Source organism: Palaemon carinicauda, chromosome 11 (genome assembly GCF_036898095.1).
Source record: "Palaemon carinicauda isolate YSFRI2023 chromosome 11, ASM3689809v2, whole genome shotgun sequence".
Lineage (NCBI taxonomy): Eukaryota > Metazoa > Arthropoda > Malacostraca > Decapoda > Palaemonidae > Palaemon > Palaemon carinicauda.
Genome location: NC_090735.1, coordinates 91,236,492 through 91,248,630, shown reverse-complemented (window position 1 = coordinate 91,248,630; position 12,139 = coordinate 91,236,492). Strand labels below are relative to the sequence as shown.

General features: G+C 39.4%; 1 protein-coding gene across 2 annotated transcripts in view; it reads right to left on the bottom strand.

Moving 5' to 3' along the window:
• Nucleotides 1-12,139, bottom strand: part of LOC137650089 (adenosylhomocysteinase-like 1) — a 119,886-nt gene that overhangs the window by 29,648 nt on the left and 78,099 nt on the right. For both annotated transcript variants that reach the window (XM_068383179.1, XM_068383180.1), the window contains one exon: nt 6,027-6,127. In XM_068383179.1, coding sequence (XP_068239280.1) covers nt 6,027-6,127 — 101 coding nt within the window. The remainder of the gene's footprint in view (nt 1-6,026; nt 6,128-12,139) is intronic.

The following is a 12,139-nucleotide window of genomic DNA, read 5'->3' as shown; positions in this document are numbered from 1 at the left end:
TGACTATCCTACGGTTTTTTCTGCCCTTCCCTTGTAACCGCAGATGCAGGTTTTTGGGTTTGGGCCAGAACCTCAGAGTATTTAGTCTGTGGTCGGTAGCTGACTAGCAAGGTGAATAGAATTATTTTGTTAGGTTAGGCTGCCGACATAGGAGGCTAGACCTCCCTAGGCCACTCCTGAAGGGTCTGTACGATATGATACCTTCTCCCTGTGGCCTAGTAGACTAGTCCTGTGCTGGCTGACCCTAAGCTGAAGAATAGAATTCTTCTACTGCTTAGGGGACACCGGCACTAGAACCGCGTTCCCTTATAGTTTAGAGGTGGTGGCGAGGGTGATACCAACCTCTTTATTGTATTAATCTAACCCTAGGCTAGGGAATAGAATTCTTTAGCCACATTGGATAGTTCTAATACAGGAACGGGGTTTCGTTAGGTGAGGCAGGACAGGCTATATGGCTGGCTCCTGCAGTACCTTTTACAGGACCCTCTTTTCCCTTCCCCTCTATCCCTTTATGTTGGTGGCTCCCTGCAACTTTACCGTTGCCGGTGGGTTGCCGGGACCGACCAGACTCTCTCTCTTCAGCCGTTGTCCGACTGCCAGTAGCTATTTCAGTGGCAGGCAGCCATGATGACTGCTGGCAGTCATGACAACTGCTGGCTGGCAGTCATGGCAGCTGCTGGCCGGCAGTCATGATGGCTGCCTGCCGGCGGCTGGTGGCCACGTTGGCTGTGAGTGGGAAGTCCCTTCTGCTACCAAAGGTTCTTCAATTCTCCCTTGGACTACTAGCAACAGCTGCAGGCCAGCAGTGACCCTGGACAGTACTGTAGCTGGATGGAAGCTTGAATGTTACATTCTTCTCTTCCATTTGAACCTTCTTTCTGGAAAAAGGTAGTAAAAATTAGACTTTTACATCCATATTTACTGTATACATACACAGTATTAGGTAGCCTTTTCTCCATGCTATCTCTCTCTCTTTTAGCTAGCAGGCTGGATGTGCCGGCAAAAGCTAGCTATGCCGACGACATGCCAGCTGAACCACAGTATATGTTTATACAGGTAGTTAGTATATTTGCAGTATAGGATATACTGCAAATAGAAAGCTACTGTATATACAGTATTATACTAATAGTGATTTCCAATATATCTTGAGTATCCTACCCTAGTATTTGTGGAACCCAATCTCATATTGAAAGAATTTAATTTCTGCAATATTCTGATTAGAAATCAGTCTTTAGATTACCCTGCAATATTAAAATTCTTAAGGACTGGAGACTACACTCCTAACCCTTAAAGGCCAGAGCCCTTATCCTTGAGTCTCCATGATCAGTAAACTATGATTTAATATTGTAAGGGAGGCCACAGCAAATGGGTTGGGTGGGATACACAAATATATATCTTTAATTTTCCCCAGTCCAGTTGGCATCATGCCAGCTGGACTGTGCAGTCGGATGCTTGCCATAAAGGCAGCACATTGGCTGGATCACACTATATATAATTATACAGTAGCCAGTAATTTTCAATATAGTACATACTGCAAATAGAAAACTACAGTACAATTATACAATAGTTATTTCTAACATATCTTGGGTACCCTTGTGCGAGCTTATGCTGGTGCCGCTCTTATACTGAAAGAATAGTGTTTCTTCATTATGCTTATTGAGAAATCAGTCATCCTTACCCCACAGTGTTTAGAATAAAAGGGATAGTGAATTATACACTTCTCTACTCCTAGGGGGTGAGAATCCCCTTTTAGTTGGAGTTCCTTTGATAAGGGAATCTCCTCACATTTAATACTGAGGGGAGGTAACAGCATTTGCTTGCAGAGGATACACAATTATGTGTCTCCTACTATCCCTTTATAGCTTGCTATCCTAAGCTATTCTGTTAAAATACGACTTTTGGTGTATTGGTTATCAGTGAGATAATCAATCGTATTCTCATTCTGTTTTCCTTTCTTTACAGGAGGAACACCAGTTGTCATGTGTTGCAGTCTTCTGCAAAACTAAGAGTAAGTGTTTTTACAGACATAATGCAAGCAGGTTTCATGCCCCCTGCAATATTATTTCCGAACCCCTACATTATTGGAACCCGCAGGCTTGCAAAGTATGTCGGACTTTATTGTCCAAGGGTTTCAAGAATCACAAGTCGGTAGAAACTAGGGATGCAGCTCGTTTCAAGCTACGCAACTGGGTGAGAGGCTTTCAGAAAATCTCTCCAGGACCTTACCTGCCTAATGACAGGATGCGTAGGATACTATTTCCAACAGCAAGTAAGGAAATAGTGGTACCCCAGACACGAGGTACATCTCCCGACGGCCAGATAGCCTTTGGGAAGGAGGACAGAAAGTGCCCACGGGAAGAAGGGGAGATTGTCGGGTTGGAATTGTCTCTGTCTATACCGCCTCTATAGCCAGCGACATCAATATCTCCGTCTTCTATCCCTCTATTAGATGGAATGAACCAGTTATGGGTCCAAGTGAGGAATCTAATAAAAACTTGCGCAAACAGGACGAAAAGTAGGAATCGAGATGCAATGTAGAGCCTTGTAAAGCTCTACTTGTCGCTCCCCTGGGGTCATACAAACGACCCATAGATCAAGACCTTCCGACATGCTCCAAAACCAATCCCTGGAGGTTTGCGGAGCTGATGCCGATTTTAAACGGCAAACTCTACATCTCGGAGCAGATGGGTGCTCTTCGTTTGGACAAAATCCAGCTTTAGCCAAGCTTTGACGCTTTCCCTAACTGTTTCGTTAGACTGAAGTATGAACCAAGGTCAAGAAAAGGAACGGAATCAAAGGAGGTTATGATTCTCGACCATGATAAAGCACAGGCTATCCTATCAAGTAGCATAAAAAAGGCGGGTTACTCGGTGTCGAAGGTAATCACACCAGGTAACAGGCACTCTTCCTTTCTTGCTCCTGCTTCAATTTCATTCCCCTTTACGGAGAAAGCATTTAAATATGTCACCGAGGCAGTGGAGGCAGGTAAACCGTGTCCTACACTCAAGGAGTGTGAGCCTCTGTCACTAGCCTTTCCCACACAGGAGAAGAACTGGAAAGAAGCCCATTTAACCTTTTCAGTAGGAAGACTTGAGGCGGATGTCGCCAGTCGACAATTTAAGGAAAATCTCCCTAAATTATCTGAGTTTCTATTACATGATGAACAAGAGACAAAGGAGAGACTTGCAGCCTCCCTATCTATACAAAACTACATAGAGTTCTGTTTAGCTCATCAAGATACCCCAGATATGCTCAAGGTCTTAGCTAAAATACATAATATGGCTACCTTAGTAAAAGACCTTTATGCCTTTATAAAGGCTAGAAGAACATGTAGGGAGTTTGTGTTCGCTACCGCGACAGCAAAACACAAAACAAGGAAGCTAATATCTTTCAACATCTGGGGTAAAGACCTCTTTCCAGACAAGATAGTCAGGAAAGTGATTAAGAACGCCACCATGGAGAAAGTAGGACTTCTGAAAAAGTTGGGCATCCTTTCAAAAAGAGAGTCTTCCACGGTTGTGGGTCCCCAACCTAAGAGGAAGGCGGAAAGGTCTGGAAATTAATTTCAGGCTGCTCAACAACATCCCACAGTTGTAGTTACCGCGCTGCCACAGGCAGATGGTCGAAAATATAATCCTACTGATCAGTCGAAGCATACAGATGCTTCTGGTAGGAGGGAGGTTCCTTTAGGATCACTGAACCTTCGATCCTTGGGTCCATGGCCTAATCAAGATGGGATTAAGATGGGAGGTGGAGATGTCTCTACCACCATTTCCTCAACTGCTCCTATAATCCAAAACCCTCCAGGAGGAGTTTACCTGAGAGCTGTAGAGCATACAGGTGGTAAGGAAACTATAGTCCATCGAATTCCAGGGAAGGCTGTTGTGTGTCTACGAGAAGGACTCAAGAAAACTCAGAGTCATTCTGGACTTGTCGCCACTCAACAAGTCCAAATAAAACAACGAGTTCAGAATGTTAATCCTTCTGAACATAAGGACCCAGTTGCAAAAAAGGGTGCTCGTAGTCTATTGGCAACTTCCAGTCAATCACCCCCTCCCCTCCTATCTAGAATTCTAGTTACACAAAGTAACGTATTTCCTAGGAAAGATACTTGTCAGACTAGACACAGTCCTAGATATCTTCATAAAATTGGCAGACACAGTCACGCAATAATTAAGCCTAGGAAAGGTTCAGGCAACAATGTTCCTGGACGAGAGGCTGGGGTGCTCGTCCAGGGTGGGCAGCACCCAAGGTGGCTGGTCTATGAACATCCAAGGAAATGATCCGGTCCCCGGAACATCGCGGATGTAAGATAAACTTCAAGAAGTCTCGATTCTCTCCAGGTCAAGGGTTTCAATGGCAAAAAAGCCATTGAAGCCTGTGGTCACACCAACTCTCCTTTCCTTTGGGAATGTAAAAGGAGATGGTAAGGTCAGTCAAGAGACTCTGGTAATCAGTCAAATTCCCAAAATGCGAACAGGGAGGAGCTCTGATCTCTCTCCAGTTCGCAATAGAGACAGACCCAGTGCTAAGAGCACTGCTGCAACGTCTCGATGGGTCCAAATGATCATAGAAATGTTGTCCCAAGGTTAAGGCACTGATGAAAATCCGCAGATACACTAACGCTCTGGTATGCTTCCATCAGGACGACATGGCTTGAGCCCAAAAAACGGATTTTGAGCGAAGCGAAAAATCTATTTTTGGGTGAGATCGCCATGTTGTCCTGATGGACCCACCATTCTTTTCTAAAAGAAAAGATCTTCACAGTATCCCTCCCTGAGGTATTGTATCTGTAGCACCATGCTCAATGCTACAAGGAATGTCCGCCATCTTGGGAATAGCGCTGTGGTGGTGGTCAATAGTAGTACGAGAACAGGGGTAACCTTGATACGGCCCTCCTTCTATTCTGCTACGTTCCCCTCAAAGCGTAAACGCTATTAGGGATGCAGATTGCTATGTGGCGTGTCAAGAATAGGTCCTCTGATATTATGCGATATCCTTGAGAGAAAATTTAAGAATATTTGCTCCATGAGTTAGAATTCTGGGATCTGAAGGTGTAATTCTCTGGGAATATCACTGTAGTAACATATATCCCTTAGGAAGCTAATTTAGGAACTTCCATCAGGACGATATGGCAATCTCACCCAAAAAACAGATTTTTTGCTTCGCTCAAAATCAGTTATATATACTGTATATATATAAAATATTGTCAAGGAATGCTGTGCTGCCATCTCTTGAGTTTATAATGCATAAACAATAAGGTTTGCATTAAGTTTTACTTCATTGTGCATTTTCTGCAGTCAAGAACTTAATTATATTATATCAAGTTATATAGATGAAAATATGTTTATATTTTGCAGAACTCCTTAGACCTTGGTCAGTCGTCTTCATTCTTGGTCCTAGACCTTAGACTCTTGGTGATTGGATCTTATTTCATCCTTAGATACTCATGATTCTTCGTCAGATTGTAATCACGTACAGTACTTTTCCTGATTCTGATTATACGCGCAAGATCTTCAATGGACCTTTATATTATTATAGAAGTTCCTGGTGTTATACATGAAGTTTGTTAATTTTGTATGTTTCAGTTCGTAAATATATTTTAAGTTAAAATAATTTTTCATGTTATACCTTTATATTAAAAATTAAGCAGGGAAACTTGAAAATGAACAATCAAATATATTTTTAAAAGAACCAGAGTTCATGGAATATAAAATATAAAAACCATAACTCGACACACATTATATATATATATATATATATATATATATACACATATATATACACACACACATATATATATATACAGTATATATATATACAGTATATATATACAGTATATATATATATACAGTATATATATACAGTATATATATATATATATATATATATATATATATATATATATATATATATATATATATATATATATATATATATATATATATATATATATATATATATATATATATATATATATATATATATACACAAACACATAAGCTTATTATAAGAGCAACACTTACTGCTGTCTGTGCGTTGATATGAGTACAAACAACTATCTTGGCTCCTTTAAGAGGTTTATCATCCGTAGCTCGTTTACGTAAGGCCATGATGCCCGGCATTTCTGGAAGAAAGAAATATGTTGATTGAATCAACGTCAAAATATATTTCACAATTATCAATAAAACCTTTTCTAAAAACAAAAAATTTCAATACAGTAATTCATTTATAACTAGCCTATGTGTTTTTAACCAACATTAGATCACTAAAAATAAAAGTTTTAACATTTTTTTTTTTTTATGAATCAAAGGCCATAGACGTCATAATAAACAAATTGTTATCATTCATATGAATATTATCAAATAAAATATTTGGTATAAAATAAAAACTTTCTGCTTAAAAGATAGATTGATTGATATAAAGTTGATATATAGCCCCCTCTGGCTGCGGGGGGCATAACAACAATTAGAATAGCGCCAACGTATCCCTGTGTGTCTTGAGAGGTGACCAATAGGGACGGGATGAGGGGGCTGGGAACTCCCTCTCCTGTATTATATACTCCTATGAGAAATCGAAGAGGTGGAGCTAGGGGGAGAGTGACTGCTCCCCGCACTCTTAGTTTTGGGGTGTCTGAATATGCGAGGCTGTAGTACGATAAGAGTAAAAGATGCGAGATTGGAAGTATGTTTAGGAATAGAAGGATGGATATATTGGCTTTGTGTGAGACAAAGATAAAAGGGAAGGGTGAAGTGATGTTTGGTGAAGTGACTGGTAGAGTGATTGGGATTAAAAGGGGAAGAGCAAGAGAGGGTATGGCTTTATTGGTGTGTGAATGGATGACAGGTAAAGTAGTGGAATGGAAGGAGATACCATCTAGGTTAATGTGGGTAAGGGTTAGGTTGGGTAGAGAATGTTGGGCTTTTGTTAGCGTATATGAGCCGGGTTGTGAGAAAAGTGAAGAAGAGCGGAATGAGTTCTGGAATGAATTACCTAAGTGTGTAGAAGGACTGGGTAGAAGGAATTATGTAGTTGTCATGGGTGGCTTAAATGCTAGAGTGGGCGCTGGAGAGGTAGAAGGTGTCATTGGGAAGAATGGTGTACCAGGTGAAAATGAGAGTGGTGAGAGACTGGTAGATATGTGTGTTGAGCAAGAGATGGTGAAAAGTTCTAGCTTTTTCAAAAAGAAAGATAAAAACAAGTATACATGGGTAAGAGTGGCAAAAGGAAGAGTGGTAGAAAGGGCTTTAATGGATTATGTGTTGATAACTAGAAGAATGTTTGGAAGATTGAAAGACTTGCACGGGTTTAGGGGTATGGCTAACAGTATGTCTCATCATTTTTTGGTGGAAAAAAAATTAGTTGTAGCAAAAGAGTGGGGGAATTGAGTAGGGGTATGTAAAAGGGAGCTAGTAAGGGTTGAAGAGTTAATAAAACCTGAGGTAAAAAGTGAATATCAAGAAAGGTTGAAAATGGCATATGATAGAGTGAAAGTGAGAGAAACTGGTAATTTAGAGGAGTGGAAGTTAGTAAAAGGAAATTTTGTTGGGATTGCAAGTGATGTGTATGGTAAGAAGATTGTTGGAGGCAGCATGAGGAAGGGAAGTGAATGGTGGAATGAACGAGAGACGGTAAAAGTGGAAGAGAAAAAGAGGACATCTGAAGAATGGCTAAAGAGTAACAGTGTAGAGAAGTATGAAGGATATAGAGAAAAAGGTGGAAGTAAAGTGCAAGGTAACTGAGGCAAAGAGGGCAGCTGACCTGAGGTGCAGGGATTGGGATGTTCATATGAAGAGAATAAGATGATGTTTTTGAAAGATGTTTTTGAAAGAAGTGAAGAGAGTAAGGAAGGGTGGTTCGAGACTTAGAGAGACAGTGAAAGATGGAAATGGAAGGTTAAAAGGAGAGGAGGCAAGGAAAAGGTGGGCAGAATATTTTGAGTTTACTGAATGTTGAGGATAATAGGGAGGTAGATATAATGGCTGTTGCAGGTGTTGAGGTGCCAGTGATGGGAGATGAGAATGAGAGAGATTACAAGAGAGGAAGTTGAGGAGAGCACTAGAAGAAATGAGAGTAGGAAAAGCACCTGGTATGGATGGTGTGAGAACTGAGATATTAAAGGAAGGGGGTGTGACTGTACTTGAATGGTTGGTGAGATTGTTTAATGTGTTTCATGTTGTCAATGGTACCAGTAGATTGGGTTTGTGCATGTATTGTACCACTATATAAGGGTAAGGGAGATGTGCATGAGTGTTGTAATTCAAGGGGTATTAGTTTGTTGAGTGTGGTTAGAAAGGTGTATGGTAGATTTTAGAAGAGGTAGGGGTTGTATGAATCAGATTTTTAGTTAGGCAGATATGCAAGAAATATTTAGCATAAGGTAAGCGTATGATAGAGTTGATAGGGAAGCGATGTGGAATATGATGAGGTTATATGGAATTGGTGGAAGGTTGTTGCAAGCAGTGGAAAGTTTCTACAAAGGTAGTAAAACATGTGTTAGGATAGGAAATAAAGTGAGCAATTGGTTTTCAGTGAGAATAGGGCTGAGACAGGGATGTGTGATGTCACCATGGTTGTTTAACTTGTATGTTGATGGAGTGGTGAGAGAGGTGAATGCTCAAGTGCATGGACGAGGCTTGAAGCTGATAGACGAGAATGATCATGAATGGGAGGTAAATCAGTTGTTGTTTGCGGATGATACTGAACTGGTTGCAGACTTGGAAGAGAAGCTTTGCCGATTAGTGACATAATTTGTAAGGGTATGTGAGAGAAGGAAGTTAAGAGTTAATGTGGGTATGAGTAAGGTTATGAGATGTATGAGAAGGGAAGGCAGTGCAAGATTGAATGTCACGTTGAATGGAGAGTTACTTAAGGAAGTTTATCAGTTTAAGTACTTGGGGTCTGTTGTTGCAGCAAATGGTGGAGTGGAAGCAGATGTACGTCAGTAAATGAACAAAGAATGCAAAGTGTTGGGGGTAGTGAAGGGAGTGGTAAAGAATAGAGGGTTAGGCATGAATGTAAAGAGAGTTCAGTATGAGAAGGTGATTGTACCAACTGTGATGTATGGATCGGAATTGTGGGGAATGAAAGTGATGGAGAGACAGAAATTGAATGTGTTTGAGATGAAGTGTCTGAGGAGTATGGCTGGTGTATCTCCAATAGATAGGGTTAGGAACGAAGAGAACGGGTGTAAGAAATGATTTAGCAGCTAGAGTGGATATGGATGTGTTGAGGTGGTTTGGCCATATTGAGAGAATGGAAAATGGCTGTCTGCTAAAGAAGGTGATGAATGCGAGAGTTGATGGAAGAAGTACAAAAGGAAGGGCAAGGCTTGGGTGGATGGATGGAGTGAAGAAAGCTTAGGGTGATAGGAAGAGGATAGATGTGAGAGAGGCAAGGGAGCATGCAAGAAATAGGAATGAATGGCGAGCGATTGTGACGCAGTTCAAGTAGGCCCTGCTGCTCCTTCTGGTCGCCTTGGATGACCGCGGAGGTAGCAGCAGAAGGGGATTCAGCGTTATGAAGCTTCATCTGTGGTGGATAACGGGGGAGAGTGGGCTGTGGCACCTTAGCATTACTTAAGTCCTTCGTCAGGCTAGGAGGAGCGTAGAGAGGAAAGGTCCCCCTTATTTTTTTTATTTGTCTGATGTCGGCTAACCCCCAAAATTGGGGGAAGTGCCTTGGTATATAGACAGATAGATATAGCCTACCATACATCACTCATACACAAATACTCTCTCAAAATCATATTATCACTTGAATACTTGTAAGAATTAAAGTAAATAAAGAGACTTCAACCACCAATCCAAGATTGACACATTGCACGTTTTGTAACACGTGGCGAAAAAATACCCTGATTTATGGTTTAAAATCTATGTTCAAGCGAATATATCTTCATCGGTGCGGTTATATCAAAGAATAAATAGGGTTTCGTTTTCCAAAATATTAGAGAGAGAGAGAGAGAGAGAGAGAGAGAGAGAGAGAGAGAGGAGAGAGAGAGAGAGAGAGAGAGAGAGAGAGAGAGAGAGAGAGAGAGAGAGAACACTAACACTAAATCGTATATTTTTTCAGTGAACACGGTCAAAGTGTATTCTAATACAGTACAGCATACTGCATTTACCTGTAGATTTCAGATTTCACAGCTATCTTGAAAATATTTCATGAATTTCATCAACTTCTTAAATTAATTGTCCGGATATCTTATATATGTGATAATACATTTTTGAGTATCTCAAAGTTAATTAATGATATTTCAATAAATTAATTCAATCTTTACATAAATATAATCGAAATAGATAAATGACGAAGGGTATCGTTATATAATCCGTAATCTTATTTAACACTAAAACTAATGAATTCAAACCGTGTGTCGTGAAATATTGATACAGTATTATTGGAATAGAAATGATCGTGTATTTTTCAATATCAATACATTAGATTTAGATTTACTAGGATTTATAGCATTCATCCAAAAGAGTCAATGTAAAATGTCACACACATACATACATACATACATAGATATACACACATATAAATATATATATGTGTATATATATATATATATATATATATATATATATAATATATATATATATATATATATATATATATATATATATATATATATATATAAAATATATATCTATATATACATATATATATATATATATATATATATATATATATATATATATATAAAATATATATCTATATATATATATATATCTATATATATATATATATATATATATATATATATATATATATATATATATATATATATATATATATAGTATAAGTAAAGAGCCTTACTGTCTCAGAAAAAAATTGGAGAGAGAGAGAGAGAGAGAGAGAGAGAGAGGAGAGAGAGAGAGAGAGAGAGAGAGAGAGAGAGAGAGAGAGAGAGAGAGAGATTTTTATTAGCAATAAGAGGCAAAGATCCCTCGAGGCAGTGACAAGAGGCCACGACAACGAATTCAAATTGCTGCCTCAAGCATAAAAAGACATTCAGATAATGGGAGAGGTTTGATCCAATCGCGAAATTGGAGGAAATAAAATTGATAATAAATAAAGAAATGTTGGCACAAAAGATGCATAAGAGATCTCACACCCGGAGAAACAGCAATGGCACAAAATCTAATATGAGAGAGACAGAAGTAATAAAATGGGAGGGAAGACTATGATGTGGCTTTCAATAAGTGCCAATCTTCATCAGCACACAAACACACCAGGACCATAATAAAGACAGAGAGAGAGAGAGAGAAAGAGAGAGAGAGGGAGCTCTCTTCAAGAGCCCTCTTCCCACAATTCTCGTTTCTCCAGCAATAAGCATCAACATTTTAACGTTAGAATCTCTCTCTCTCTCTCTCTCTCTCTCTCTCTCTCTCTCTCTCTCTCTCTCTCTCTCTCTCTCTCTCTCTCTCTCTCAGCTCATGGTTGCTTGCATAATTGCGACCGTTCGTAATGCCCTTGTTCTTATAAGTAAATCAATTAACTACGACATACCATAATTAGGTCAAGAATGTGTTCTTTGATGAGCAAGTTTTACGAATTATTGAAATTTAACAGATGAACTATGCTAAAACTATCGAAATTAGGCAACTTTTGCCAAAACGTTAAATTTGGGCGAGTTTTTTCTTCTCTCTGACAGAGCAAACACCGAAACTTTTTGAGAAAAAAAAAATAAATAAATAATCTGACCCTGAATCAAATGTTTTCGTGACAAAATGATTACGCTGTCCAAAATAGGACAAGTAATATCTTGTGAAATGAAGTTTAATCATGCAATTAAAGAATGTTGTATGCAATCCATGTAGATTTGCCGATACTCTATTGTACACAAGTACATGCCAAACAAAATTTTATCAATAACTGTTGATCAAGGATAAAAACAGATATACAGCCTTATAAAACAACCGGGTCATAGTGAAAGAGCCAATAATAAAAACAAGGATTATGACGATATTAAGACTAGCACACACTACTGATTCGCTTACAAGCACACAGTAACACACGCCTCGGAGGACGTTTGTGTCCACACGTTCGTTCTATTGCCGTCTCAGGTAGCGCGATGATATAGCTTCGGTAATGCCCTAATCATGAGGCCAGTCATGAACCCGTAGGACGCAAGGGTACATAA